The sequence below is a fragment of the Mycteria americana genome, chromosome 3, assembly GCF_035582795.1.
Source record: "Mycteria americana isolate JAX WOST 10 ecotype Jacksonville Zoo and Gardens chromosome 3, USCA_MyAme_1.0, whole genome shotgun sequence".
Lineage (NCBI taxonomy): Eukaryota > Metazoa > Chordata > Aves > Ciconiiformes > Ciconiidae > Mycteria > Mycteria americana.
The window spans coordinates 130567138-130582105 of NC_134367.1; the positions used below are offsets into that span (position 1 = coordinate 130567138).

At 37.0% G+C, this 14968-nt stretch overlaps 1 protein-coding gene across 1 annotated transcript in view; it reads left to right on the plus strand.

Moving 5' to 3' along the window:
• Positions 1–14279, plus strand: part of EFEMP1 (EGF containing fibulin extracellular matrix protein 1) — a 49621-nt gene extending 35342 nt beyond the window's left edge. Inside the window, exons 6-12 of the mRNA XM_075496987.1 lie at positions 1332–1454; positions 5120–5239; positions 7648–7767; positions 9205–9324; positions 10644–10767; positions 10889–11084; positions 13077–14279. Coding sequence (XP_075353102.1) covers positions 1332–1454; positions 5120–5239; positions 7648–7767; positions 9205–9324; positions 10644–10767; positions 10889–11084; positions 13077–13235 — 962 coding nt within the window. The 3' untranslated portion in view covers positions 13236–14279. The remainder of the gene's footprint in view (positions 1–1331; positions 1455–5119; positions 5240–7647; positions 7768–9204; positions 9325–10643; positions 10768–10888; positions 11085–13076) is intronic.
• The last annotated feature ends 689 nt before the right edge of the window (positions 14280–14968 follow it).

Sequence of the window (14968 nt, forward strand, 5' to 3'; positions counted from 1 at the left end):
TGCAGAAATGCAAAGAGCAGGCTAACATAAAAGGACTTTATTTTTCCTGTCAGATAAAGAGAAGATGTGTGTAAAATATTTGGACATTTGAGGAAAGGGCAAACACTGAGAATTAATTCAAACTGTTGACGGTTTATTTTTTTATTGAATCTTGTGGTCAAAATTGTTTTCATTTGCTATGAGAAAGAATCCATCATTTTTTCCAAAGCACCACCCAGAATCTGCCACTGGTGATGTTCTAACATCCCCAGTGCCTATACAAATAGAGAGGTCAGCTGAGATTTGTAAACTAGAGATCATAAGTTTTAAGGAATTTGTTTATTCGGCCTAGAGTCTCCAAATTGTGTACAATGCCAAAATTAAAAAGCCCTTTCACTGTACTGTGTCAGGTTACAATAAAAAGCTCTCCAAACATTTGGGACATTCAGATGAGAAAGCAAATTGTAATTCCATTTTAAGCAACCTATTTGTCAGCACATGCAGTTTAATTATAATTAAGTACCTCCAGGAGTTATAATGAATAGACAAAATCAAAATGTTGTTTTTATACTTGTCTAAACCTGCATTTAGTGTGAACTAAATGCTGCCTGAATTACACTGAAAAGTAATTGGTCTAGTATTTGCATTTTTAGCTGTACTGTTCAAATACAAACATATGTAAACTGTTTCCAAAGACTTTAACATATTGACTGAATTAAGGGAATTTTCATGGGAACGACAAGAGGCAGATCTCTTCCTGATGAGAAGGCCACCATGTACCAAGTTCCAAGTCCCTGTCCAAAGTATGGAGCACGGGAACTGTGCAAAAGAGATCACCAGAGTCTTTTTAGTATTAGCAAAAGAACATATTTCTAACTCATCTCATTCTTGAGAAAGGGCTGAACTACATTTGCTGAAATTTTCCAGAGTAATTCAACATGCAGCAAACAACCAGCATGGGGAAGAAAAAAAGAAAAAAACACCACAAAACAAAAAAGTCAAATGACTGAAATATGATAAAATATTATAAAGTTGCAAGAAGTTTACAGGAAGTTTTATAGTTATAAATACAAAATATTAATGTTATTTGACAAATAAAAGTATCTGATTGTTTAAAATAACCATATCTGAAAATATTTCCAAATGCAGTATATCAGAATTAAAAGCTATTAGAAATCTGATAATATTTTATGTCTTGCAAATGGAATAAGCATTGAGATGACATCTTTGGAATATATTTGAACTTTGCTGCCTTCACTTCCAGGTAGCCTGGAGATAGGTAAAGCATTTCAACAAGCTAAATGTTTTAAGGAAACTTTATGACTAATAGTGCATTTGCTTTTTTTATAAAGATATAGACGAATGTGCAACTGGAACCCATAATTGTAGAGCTGACCAAGTATGTGTCAATTTAAGAGGATCCTTCAGCTGCCAGTGTCCTCCAGGCTATCAGAAACGAGGGGACCAATGTGTTGGTAAGTGCTGCTCTAGATTAAGTTATTTTCTTTCATTATCTACAGTTGCAAACTTTATGTTGGTTATAAAGCATATAGGTATGTGTAGTGTAAAATAGCTCTATAACTTTGAAATGCAATGGAATAATCACTTTATCACAATAATTAATCACTAAAACATGGAACTAGAAGCTATTTTAGTTATAATCAACACTTGGAGTTGAACTTCACAAGATTAATTTTCCTAATAGTTACCATTGTATTTATTGTTTGTATTGGGATATTGCCTAATGTCCCAGATATAGCCATAAGTCTACTATAGCGGCAAACTAAAGCATGTCTTTCCAGTGACCTCAGTGAGACTTGACTCCAGATCTGTAGGACAAAGCACTACCTTCACACAGACCTAATCCCTGCTCTGCAGAGCCCCCTTGCACAGTCTGTTTCAGTACTCAGTTTTATGAGTACAAATGAAAGAGATGGAAACTCTGAATGCAGGTATATGATATTTGCAACTTATAAACCACTACGCTTTATTCTTTATGCCAAAATAAACTATCAGCACCCTTGGGACCTATACAAGTATAGCATTAAATTAAATCCAAGTGCAGCATAAACACTGCATCTTTCCTATTCCATCCTCATTTGGGGACGTTATGCAAAAGTGCCATTACTCTGTTCCTGCAGTCCTCCTTCAGCCCTTATTTGACACCTCTTTAATCGTGATTTCAGTGGATGAATTGCTTTTATAGGCACTCCAGCCTTAAGCCTTAGGTTTGTCAGAGATAATAAAAACAACTATGAAATAAGAGAATCAAATATATGCATCATGAGGTGATATAAGAGGTGGTCTTGAAAAAGACACAAGACTGGTTTTATGCAGCCTAGGAGAAAAGCTTTTTTTTTTGTCCTCAGCAGAACAGGATCAACAGAACTTCGGGTTGTCCTCTTTTTCTTTGTGTTAAGGATCCTGCATTTGAAAGTGTTTAAGAATTTTTTTATTTTTCATGTCTTTCAAAAAGCCTTGCAAAGGCTATAGGTCGTTGCTGCCTAACAAGAGCTGCAGGAAGGAAACTGGGGAAATTTCAGTACACATCTAGACCAACAAATTTCTGGGCATGGCTCTTTCTTCAGGGTTCTGAGCCAAGGGCTGTAGAAATCAACCCAAAAATTCTTATCTCTTTCCCAAAGGATGTGGATCCGGCCCTGAACTGACAAATTGATATAAACACATATGTATCCGATTTTTCTCAGTTCTCTGTGCAAGAGTAGAATGAATAGTTTGAAATGCAGGTAGAGGAATAGTTTTGACAGGTCATTGATTTTTTTTTCCCCAATATCTCGGTTTTATCTAGATTTTTTAGAGCCGGAAAAGTATATTATTGCTACACAATAGCACTTTTAATGTCAAGACCTACGGTACTACCTGAAAGTCTCACGGGACACATATTACAGCACTCAAAAGAAAAGCAGCAGAATGATACACCCTTATATCTACATGTGAATACATTTATGCATCTAAATCTATACATGAAGATGTCTGGAAAGTGAAAATTCCCTTCTCCTATTTAGGTCAAAACCAAGAATAACACCTGTGTTACATATTACACACTGACCTAAATTATAAGTACATCCCTACACTTAGTACTGTCAGCATTTCAGAATAAAGCCTGTCTTTGGGGATTTTATAACAACTTAGCCAGAAAATGTTCTTGGGGCCAGATCTTGATAGAGGTTCTCCATATGGGAGGAAATGTTTCTCAAATTTGAAAGAAATTTTTCCAGACTATTTTGGCTTCAAGGTAGAGCGAGAAAAGGACTCATTTCTAACAAATGATTGATTTTAATCTAAATTCACTAATCATTTCTGTCTTTTTTTGAGATTTTTTTTTTTAATTTGCTTGTTCACATACTGCAAAATTAGTCTTGTCTGAAACACGGGACTGCGGATAGAATGAATTGTTTTCCAGCATTACTTCACAGAAGACTTTGGCTGAATTGATTAGATAATGCTTAGCCCTTAGATCTGCATGGAGCTGATGTGCCTAATCCCACACGGAAAACTCCCACTGAATTAGAGTCAGATCCTGGAAGCATTTATGTGCATAAATGCAGTGCCTAAGCAGCAAAGCATTGCTCATATGTCTATATTGTATAATCAGATCTTTAAACAGCAATTTGTAAGAGCTTAGTCCTGTAAAAGTCAAGGATGGAAGAGATCTACTGTGCCTTCTAAATTATTCCATTTCTACTTCCAAATTTCTCTCTGCAACAAAAGAGTTACAGCGACAAGCGCTACTGTATGGGTAGCCAGGAATTTTCCAGCATAAGCCTTTTCATTCAGAACCATCCAAAACACTCCACTGCTAAGTTTAGCCCCAAACAGTGACTGCAAATTTGACAAGGAAAGGGTTAACTTCTAAAGATTATTTTTTCACTTGATATTAAAACAAACACTTTCCTCATTATAAAAAAAGTCTTGGCCTCTTTTTAAACACATCTACGGTGGAAACAGCTGGAGGTAGGAAACTCAAGATCTGGCATGGATATGGGAAGTGCCTTTCTTTGTTCCAGTGAAAACTGGTCTTATTTGTCTGAGCATTGAGCCTTTGAAATATCACATTGTGTACATGTACAGAACACGGCATGGATTGAGCTCAAGCTTCACCAAGCTCAAGCAGGCCACAACTAAAGACGGCTGCTGCACATACATGCACAATCAGCATTGTGGCATAATTTTTAAAGTGTTTTTCAGACAAAAACAGAGGCAGTACCTCCTCCAGAATGCAAGGAAACCTTTTAAAATGCAGAGGGGTAAAAGAATGGGCTGTTGCACATTTTGTATGGTTCGCAGGTGAAAACCCTGCTCCAATGCACATTAGGAATGCTGAAACTTGGAAAGGCAGCCTGCTCCACCTCAAAACTAGGGCTAATCTGCAAGGAGAGTCTGTGGAAAGTTAATACTGCCTGAGATAGCACCAGCTTCAGCCAGTCTCATCGCCTTCCGTGACACCAGAGAGCGCAGCCAGAAGGTGCTAGTGCTGCTGTATGGAAAGGTATGCAGGAGAGGCACAGGGAGGGGAACGGGAGTAATGGCAGCCCCTTGGGGGAGCAAGCCAGTTTCTGGGGGATCTCTGCAGAAGCACAACCACCTGTTTCCTTTTCAGGCCCATTAATCTTCTATCCTCGCCGTTCCCCTGTACTTGCAGAGAAAATTTGGACTTTTCCAATAGAGCTGAAAAGATTTAGTACATGCTAAGAGTGCTGCGTGCGAATTTTTGGAAAAACAAGCTACAAGCCACGTTCACTGTGTTGGTCAGCATTACGTCTGATCATGAGAAGTCTTGGTTGAAAAGCAGAACAAAACATTCTGGGTTTTACCTATACAAAATAAACAAGACTAAGCAGTGCCGTGGAACCGAATAAAAAATAAAATTGGAATGTGTATTGATCTCAGTGGCTGGAAGACAATCAGCATAAAACAGATTTTTTACAAAAGTTGCTTAAAGAGAAAGTAAAATAGTATTCCTGTTAATATCCATAGAAGCAGTACCTAGCTCACATAAGCTTTTTTTCCTGCTTTTAATCAAGTGCAATTAACTTTACAGTTTCTTTGGACACAAGACAGCAACAGTGAACTGCCATGATTCCATTTGAACTAAATTTCTCTTTTTTTGACAACTCAGACATTGACGAATGCACCCTGCCTCCATATTGCCACCATCGATGCGTGAACACTCCTGGTTCCTATTATTGCCAGTGCAATGCTGGTTTCCAGTTAGCATCCAACAACCACACCTGTGTAGGTAAGAACTTCTCTGCATGTACTTACACATGAGCTCACTTGGTATAGAGACAAACGCTGACACATGACTTGCCACAGTTGAAATTTAAGTATCTTCATCCCAACTTAAAGGAAATAAATACCAACTAGTAAGACATACCAGTTGCTGTCTTGAGAGGCTCTCCTGCAAGTGATCAGAGAAGCACAGGAGGGTTAGAGAGAAAATTGGAGCCTTATTGAAAACCTGTTATTTTGTTGGCCTAGCAGGTTTCTGAGGAGCATCTAGTTTGGCAACTGGAACCCTGGACGTTTATATTCATTATTTAATCTTAGATTTAATTATTCTTTCAGTTCTGGTGGATCGCTTTGCATTATCATAGGCTTTCATGATATTATTCCCAGTTCATGCAACACAAAGGCTGGAACTGGAAACCAGGGGAAGCAATACTATACCTCTGCAGTTAAGTCTAATTATCCTCAGCACATGGTAAACATAGTGAGGAAAGAAGGCATCTAGAAATGTCACACTTGACTATCTAGAAAATAATATTAAAAATGAAAATGAGGGTCACTAAGGAAGAGTGACCCTTTAAGACTGATCCTCTCTTTAGAAGTAAAACACTAAGGGAAGCCTCGTAGTAAAACTTTAAGACTCTTGTTAAATTTGAAACCATAAGTTCTGTTCTAGAAGAATTAAAGTAATAATAAAAAGGTAACTACGTCTGCTGAAGTGCAGAGAGAATGTCCATTAAAAAAAAATCAAGGTTGGTAACAGAGATGGTCAGAAGTTCTTTATGGCTATAATTTATATATATAAAATCTATATTATACACATATTTTTATATATATAGAAAAATCAATCTGGGTTTTCCAGCCTCTACCATTACTTCCAAGGGTTGCCATATCTTATCAAGTACCCTGGCACACTGCATAGCACTGAACAGAGAGGAATTTCTGGTTTTTCACCAAATGATAGGATAAAAAATTGCCCATGGTCATAACATAACCATGTGACAAGTAGTTACTTAGTTGACCCTTTCCATGGCTCAAATGTATGGTGTATGTTGTCAGTTACACTCACAAATCCATGACAGCTCCAAGTTTGCTAGCTGCTTCACCAAAACACCCCTTCTCTGACTTGCTGGCCTCCCAGCCTAATAAGGCATACTCCCACCAGGGAAGCTGAAGTAAATCTTAAGAAGAAAAATTTGTAAATGAATAGTTGCTGCATCAAGACAGACTTTCACATCTGCACCAGTCATCTGGCAGAAGTGATACTTGACAGCTGTACTGATTACATATGTGTTACAACTTTTGCATATAGTGAAAGCAGGTCAATATTTCTTGGAAGGAAAACAAACAGAACTGTGGCTTTGGCTAGCTTATCTATTCCTTCTGGTAGCATTGTCATGATGTACATTCTTTGCACTGTTGCCAGAAATTAACTAAAAGGAGGAAGAAAAAACTTTGTAATCAGTTTTCCCCTATTACCATTCATTTTCAGGACTAGGAGGTTCATCATATAGAGAATTAATATCTTCCTCATTGGTTTAGTTTTTGTGAATGCTTAATTTTAGTCATCTTTGTCAGTTTTTAGTTGTGTCTGTAAATGACTCAGTGTTGCTGACATTTATAAGTATTTGCAAAAGTCATGAACTCAAGATTTTTTTTTTCAAATGCAGCTCTCTACTAATGGTTATATCTGATAAACACAAATATAAATGGAAAGCATGCAGGGGAGGAATACAAGGGAAAATACACTAAAATCTACTGAGTGAATGACAGAGGAGCAGCAGTTAGTCAACAGCCTATGAAAAATGAGTGTTATAGATTCCAAAGGTGATTACAGTTATATAAACTTATCATTAAAAATTGCTTCTCTTCTCATACCACAGTGTTCTCACATATGTTCTTAGGATGGGCACATCATGGAAAAAATCTAGCACAGAGGCATACCTTCCCCCAATATGGTCTAGGCCTTAGAGCATTGCAAAACTCTACTGGCCTCAAAGGCTCATGTTATAATTGTAATGGAATTTAAAAGAACAAATTTTAAGAGTAATAAATAGCTCAAATCTTAACCACTGCATGCTAAGAGGTCTTATCAGTATGGGTTCCTTATATCAATTATTTATAGAGACTTGGCATTTCATACCTGAAAAAAGACACTGGAATGTGGAGTTTAATAGCCACACTAAACATTTTTGGAAGAATTCATCACACATTAGAATAACTCTCATTCCTGGAAAAATACTCTTTTTCTACATGGAATGTAAAGCATAGATCTGACATTGTTCCAGTGACTGCAGATCTACATTGATACAGTCAACTGAGCTTCTGCTAAGCAATGGATCCAGACTAAGGACTAATCCACTTAATCAGCCTAATTACCAGCTACACAAGATAAAGATCTGTAATTTTTCCTTTCAGACATAAACGAATGTGATGCCAATAACCCATGTGCACAACAGTGTTACAATATACTGGGTTCTTTCATCTGTCAGTGTAATCCAGGATTTGAGTTAAGCAGCGACAGAATCAACTGTGAAGGTAAGCAATTTTTTTTTGGTCTTAGAAGAGTGATTTTTGTTGTGTTTTGCTTTCCCAGAAGCCTTTCTGTGAACTAAGGGATATAATTCAAATGGAGCCACACTGGGGGTGCAGTTTGTAGCCAAAACCCTTAAGACATTTATTTTTTATGTTGCAAATGTGGTTGCTAATACACACCTTAGTAGCTGCAGCTGCATTCAGGCACATGTAGATATGGGTATATCTCTTTAATAGTAAGTGCAAAACAGGACAGACATTACTACATTTCAGATCACAGCTGGGAAGAATAAGGCTTCTGAAAACTTGTTTCACAAACTCACTTGAATTGTGTGTGGTCTAATGCTGATGACCATTAAATGAATCGGAAAGGAATGCAAACCAAAAACAAGTGCAATTTTGTGTGTTGTTAGGCTCCTCTGAGAATAAAACCTCAAATTTTTGATTTTAAGGAAGCGACAGTTGTGCTTTTGAGGTGCTTTCAAGCCTGTGTATACAAACAGCATGTCTCCTGATGATTATACAATCAACACTATTTCCTCTGCCAGAGTCTCCACAGGGGTCCTCTAATCTCCTTTTGGACACATGATGATCTCACCCTTAAAGCCCATATCCTTTCTACCAGTCTTGGAGCCAAAGAGGTCTTTTTGGTTTACCACTGCCCTCCTAAACAAGCCAGCAGAGCTATTACAGATGCTCCCTCTCCAAGCTTCTTAAGCTAATCCTAATTTGCAAGTGAACAGAACAGGGAGCAGCAAGTATGCAGCCTCCAAGGACATCCCTGACAAAATCAAGAACTGGGCTCAAGCCTCAGAGGTAGTAGGAGGGAGTTATGCTGTTTTCCAAGCCATTCCCTAGTTTTGATAGGTTTAATTTAATTTCTGGTTAATGACATATACTGTTAAATTCCGTTTTGCACTACACTTCTCCAGCAAGGGACTGATGGCTATACAAGGATAAAAAAACCAAAAGAGAATGGTATACGCTGAATGTTATTTGAAGACAAAAAATAGGCCTTACCCTCTTTCCCAAAGAGCTTCTTCATGAGGGTAGGGCACGAATACAAAGGCAGTATTTGTGCCTTACTAACTAATCTCACATCTGTGTTTTTTGTGAAAGTAATCATATTTTGGAATACTAAAAGTATAAATTCTTTCAAGAGTTATTTTCCCAAACCTGTTCTGAAGCCTAATTTAGCTTTTGCTTCCTCAAATCCAAAATTTTCATTTTGGAAGATTACTGATAAAACACAAGTAGAACTAGCCCTTCTGTTTGCAACTTTGAGGCATTAAGCAGTACGTTTATGTTTTTTGACAACTTATTCTTTTTAGACAGAATTCATTTTTTTCCTGTCAGAACCAGCATTTGGCTGTTATATTTAGTTCTATAACAAGGTAGATGTTAAAAACCAGTAACTTTAAGCTCTTTTGCTCTCTGCAGACACTGATGAATGCAGAACCTCAAGTTATATATGTCAGTATCAGTGTGTCAATGAACCAGGAAAATTCTCATGTGTCTGCCCTGAAGGATACCAGGTAGTAGGAGGCAGAACATGTCAAGGTAAGTGCCCTCATCTTAGCACTCTCAATACTGCATTATTACCACCACCATTTCAGGCAAGACTAAGAGTGCTTGCTATCCAAGTGTTTATATTTCATGACAGGATTACCATTATGTTAGCAAAAGATATGCTGATAAAGCATTTGATGATTAATTGCATGTCTTATATTAATTCATATTTGAATGCTTCAGCTCAAACTAAGTCCTTCAGATTCCTAGGACAAAATTTCAGTTTTTGCAGCCCTCAGGTAAATCTTGTCTTAGATGTCTAGGTAGTCAGTCTAAGTTTCAGAGATAAATATCTCAGAAAAAATGTTCTGGTCAGGTGCCACCAAATTCCAGAGTTTCAAAGTTTGTGTTTTTTTCCTCACTGGTGCTAAATGTCTCTGCATCTTATTAGAGAATATTGCAGAACAACATATTAAGTGCAAGAACCATTGCTTATGTAATCCAGAAACCAATTTAACAGTCATTATTTTTAGAAATAAATAGGTGTGCTAGTTATTGGCAGAAGGGATGAGGAAATAACTCGAATTTTTAATTAATATTTTTCATAAAATTCAGATTAATTTCTTTCCCTTAAGAACAGCAGCTGATACTGAACATTGTGGGGTAGTTGGTTTGACCATCTAAAGATCTGTTTGTGCCTTCTGAGAGACTGCATTTGAAGAAACCCTTTCTGTAACTGTTAATTTCAGGAGACCATATAGGTAGACAGTGGTGGGGTTCTGGCACTGACAGGATAAAAGAGCATTAACACAGCACAAGTCTGATAGTCCCCACCTCCATTCAGGGTTATTTTCCCAGGCAAAAAAGGAAGCTCTGCTTTGCACAATAAACAAATTTTCATTATTCCTTTCAAAGCTGTTTTAGTTAAAATGTAGCCATTAACTAAGCATTTTAGTTAGACCATGAAAGTCAGGCAATTAAAAATGAGAACCTGCAAAAAGCAGGTTCACAATTCTTCCTCAAAACTTTTTTCTTCTGTCTACAAGATAGCTTCTGGTATAAAATCATTCTTTGCTAATTAGAAACTTCACGGTATTTCTACAGTTGCATTACATGTGATTAATATGTTTCTTTAGTCAACTAAATCTTCAGACTTAATTAACACTCAATAAACAAATTTATTCCATTTTTGCATAGAGAAATCCTTTATAGCCAGGCCCCAGAAAATCAGGTAAAGAACACAAACCTGTTGGGTTTCAACAGACAAGCAGGTGGCTTTTTTTTTGTTCCGATTTTGAGGACATTGTGTTTGGTTTTGTAGCAAAGTCATTTCCGTCTGCTTTGACAAAGTCCCTTTTCCTTCTTCCTAGATATAAACGAGTGCGAGACTACTAATGAATGCAGAGAGGATGAAATTTGCTGGAATTACCACGGAGGATTTCGTTGTTACCCAAGAAATCCTTGTCAAGAGCCCTATGTCCTTACATCTGAGAAGTAAGAGAAAAATTAGCTTTTTTTTTAGGATCATCCTCAACAGGCAACATGATCAAATACAACAGAAAGCAAGTACCATTTGTTTGCAACTATCACAGCTTCATCCATTTTTGTTTTTCAGCCGCTGTGTCTGCCCTGTTTCAAATGCCATTTGCCGAGAGCTGCCTTACTCTGTTGTGTACAAATACATGAGCATCCGTTCAGACAGAACAGTGCCCTCTGATATCTTCCAGATTCAGGCAACCACTATTTACCCTAATACTATTAACACATTCCGGATCAAGTCTGGAAACGAAAATGGAGAATTTTACCTGAGAGTGAGTATTGGTGGGAGTTGGACCCTGAGCAGGCTATAAAGACCACTGGTGCTACTAAGGCATTACAGTGCCTTGCCATTTTGACAAATCCATCAAATGTTCCCATAAGAGTATCACAGCATCCCAAAGTTTATCAACTTTTTAATACTTCCTTATTAAATGTGCTTGGTTTCCAAGTTTTAAAAAGCCTTTTACTTCTCTACCTGAAAACTCTAATCTGAGAATCTAACTGTTTCTTTCAAATGAATACAACACTAGTAGCAATCATTAATATTTAGCAATCCTGTGGCACCCATGTCAGATACAAATGAGATACCTCTAGGCTTTTCGCTCTCTGTACCAGCACCCCATATATATGTATTTAGGAGAGGATTATAGCAAGATTCCTTGTACAATTGCTTTTATTAAATTTCTCATTTTTGTGAAAAAGTAACAAATAGCAGCTTGGGATGGGGCACTGATTTCTAGAGTGCTAAGTTCAGGCCAACTTGCAAAGGTTTTGTGTTGAGACATACTTAAACCTTTATTTTCCCAAAGTGCTGCAACTATTTCAGAAAAACCACGAAAGTTCAAGTGACTTACAATAGCAGTATTTCCTGTTGGTATAATGCATTCAAGTAGATGCACATGAATGAAAGGGTCTATAACATCTGCTTTTTAAGATTTTTTTTGGAAGAAATGTGATTTTCTTGGACACTTGTAATATTTACAAATTCCTGGGAAATCCTTTTTGCTTTATATGTGGCTTTACACTCAGTAAAACGGAATCAGCACAAAAAAATTTAAATATATTAGTTGGAAGGTTTTCATTTTTGTTTATTTTTCTTCAAATCTGAAGCTTAGGGGGTTTTGATAATACATCCAAAAAGTGTACCAAGATATGGCATTGCCTATTTACACCACATTTCCCCAAGATGGGGACAAGGAACTACTGATCTTTATCTCACTTGTTCTGGTATAACCTGTAATCCAGTGCTTTTCCCTGGATTTACTACACATCAAAACCCCATACCTACCCTGAAAATTCAAACAGTTATTTGCTTAAAAAAAGAACAAGATCACTCCAACTCTAGTTTGGGTTAGAACCCTATCTAGCCTTCAGACTGACTTTCTTTAGACTAACAATTCCAATCTTTTGTTGCTACCCAACAAGGAATCGCAGGCCTTAAATAAGGAAGCATGTGTTTATTCCTGCCAAGGGACTGCAGTAAACAAAGGCTTACTTAGAAGTTATTCCTGTTGTTTTAGTAAAAGTCTGAGCTGGGTCTCAGATACAGCAGACAGATTGGACTCATCTGTATACCCTACTCATTTGACATGGTGAGAAAATATTTGTAGTAGGTGACAGGAGAGATGGAGTTTACCCTTTTATTATCATCTGTAAATTACAAAGCTGTTTAACAAACTAGCAGCATGCCACAGACAAGGCCTGTCAATATTCCCCAGCAGCATGATCCCAGACTGGGAAAAGAGCTTCAGAGCAGTACAAGATGGGGATGGCAATAGGCACACCAGTTGCCAAAATTCCCAGTGTTTACAAGGGGAGCATGACTTCTTCTGGAGCATGAGCCATGAGATAGAGTTTCCCCTCTGCTGAACAAGTTACATCACTGTTAAAGACATTAGGTCTCTCTTGTTTTACTTATTCTCCATATATTTTAAAAGCTGATAGATGGGGATGAAAAACAAAGGCCATGCTGGGATAGATTACCACTTTTCACATCCTTCAGAAGAGTCAGCATAACCAGGAACAGATTTTGCAGTGCAATTTATTCCTCTGAGCCCTAGTCAGGTAAAGTTTTCCCTGCAGCACAGCCAGGTGTGAGATTAGCCATAGCCATTTTAAAATGTTAAAAGAATACTTGTATTGTGTATCTCTCTGCTGAGACAGAGCATTTTTACAGTGTAGTAACACACAAGCACTCTCTTGATGCAACTAGGGAATCATTTTAGATTTGACTGAATTAAACTTTGTTGTTGTTGTTCTTTCAGCAAACAAGCGCCGTAAGTGCAATGCTTGTACTGGTGAAATCACTATCAGGACCAAGAGAACACATTGTGGATCTGGAGATGCTAACAGTCAACAGTTTGAATTATCGTACAAGCTCGGTGTTAAGATTAACAATAATAGTGGGACCTTACGCATTTTAGTGGTTTTCAATAACCCTTCACTGGCACTTAAAGCAGCCAAAGAATATTATCTTAAAGAAAGCACTTACTATTTTATTTATAGATTTTGCTCTCTTTTTTTTTTTAAGATTTGTTTAGTAAGTTGATATCTTTAATCCACACATTACACCTGTAATTCAAAATTAGTAGATGTGTTCCATAGTATAACATGGGCATTGTCACTTTCTGTATAAAGATTTAAATCTTTTTTATTACCTTTCTTGGACTAGATACATACTACGCTTTTGTACGAGAACTGTACGTTCATACTATCCTGTAAAACTTCACACACCCTTCCTAGCCAAATAGGTCATGCAATTAAAAGGTGATCTTCTGTGTTGTTTTTATTCTAAATTCTAATGCAGCTACACTGACAATCTCAAAAAAAAGATATAGTATGAATGATACACAAAGTAACGGTTATCTGATAAGCTAAAATATATTTCTTCTTTTTAACTACTTTGTAACAAAAGATAACAGTCAATAAAAATCTATTTCTGTAGACATTTATGTGCTATCAGTTGGTTTTTCTAATCTGGGCTGGAGGTAAAGTTACATTGTGAGAAATGTTTTGCATTGGGTTTTTATATGCAGATTGTGTTAACCGTACCACAGAATAACATTCTGCTTTCTCCAAGAAAAATAGACCATAGGAAGAAAATTTCTCCAACAATGAAAGAAATTCCAAATGGAAAATCACCACGCAGGGCACATGTGTCCATGCTTTCTCCTGAGAACACTGTTGGTAGTTACTGGTTAGAGGGATACAGAATTTTCAGACAGAAGTTAACGTGCTATTTCTCCAGAAATATTATGTTGTATACTACGAATTGAGTGCATTTGCTTATTAAGTTATATCATTTTCAGGCACTCGGTCCTATTCCTGCTCTTACAACTCAGATATATCATGTACAGTGTTCATAAAATTTATTTCTAATTCAAGAACTAATAACATCTTTTGCAATATGTAAAATCTTGTTTCTTTTTTAAATGGAGTAGTTAATCCTTTGATGTACAAAATTTTTAATAAAGATCTCTTACTGTATTGTATTTAATCTTTTTTGAGGCAGTTTATTAGCCACATTAGAGGGCTGAATTGTCAGCTACTGTGGGAGACAGCAAAGCCCCATCAAGTTCTAAAGAGTCAGAATGCCCTACATCTCAGTCCATACAATATTAGTTCATAGAAGACTAAAAGCACAATTCCTTTGTAAAAGGACAAAGGTATTACCTACTGAGTTTTAGTTTTACTGACATTAAAAAAAGGAAAAATATACCAACATACATTGCTAGTTAGTTGCTGATTTACAGGGAAGGATTATCTTTTCTACTTAAAATTCATTTTCTATAGAAAATATTTGTGAATAGTGCATACATTATACACAAAAAACCCCTCTTGTGGTGCAGACCCACAGATTCATATTTATTATGTCGATCACCCTCAGTGATTGCTTTCAGGGGATGTGCCCAAAGAAGCAACAAGCATGGCTGGAGAACTTGGCATCCAGAGGTCCTGCACAGCAAGACAGCAAAAATTGGCTCCAGAATATAACTTAGAACAGGCCACAACCGCTCTGGTTTAGGGTGACACATCCCCCACGCTCAGACAAATTGCAGAGCAGGACCCCATTATCCAATGATCATTCCTTCAGGCAGTCATTTGTGGCTTTAAACAAATACTTCATCTGCCAAAAGGGTCAGAGCACATGGTTGTG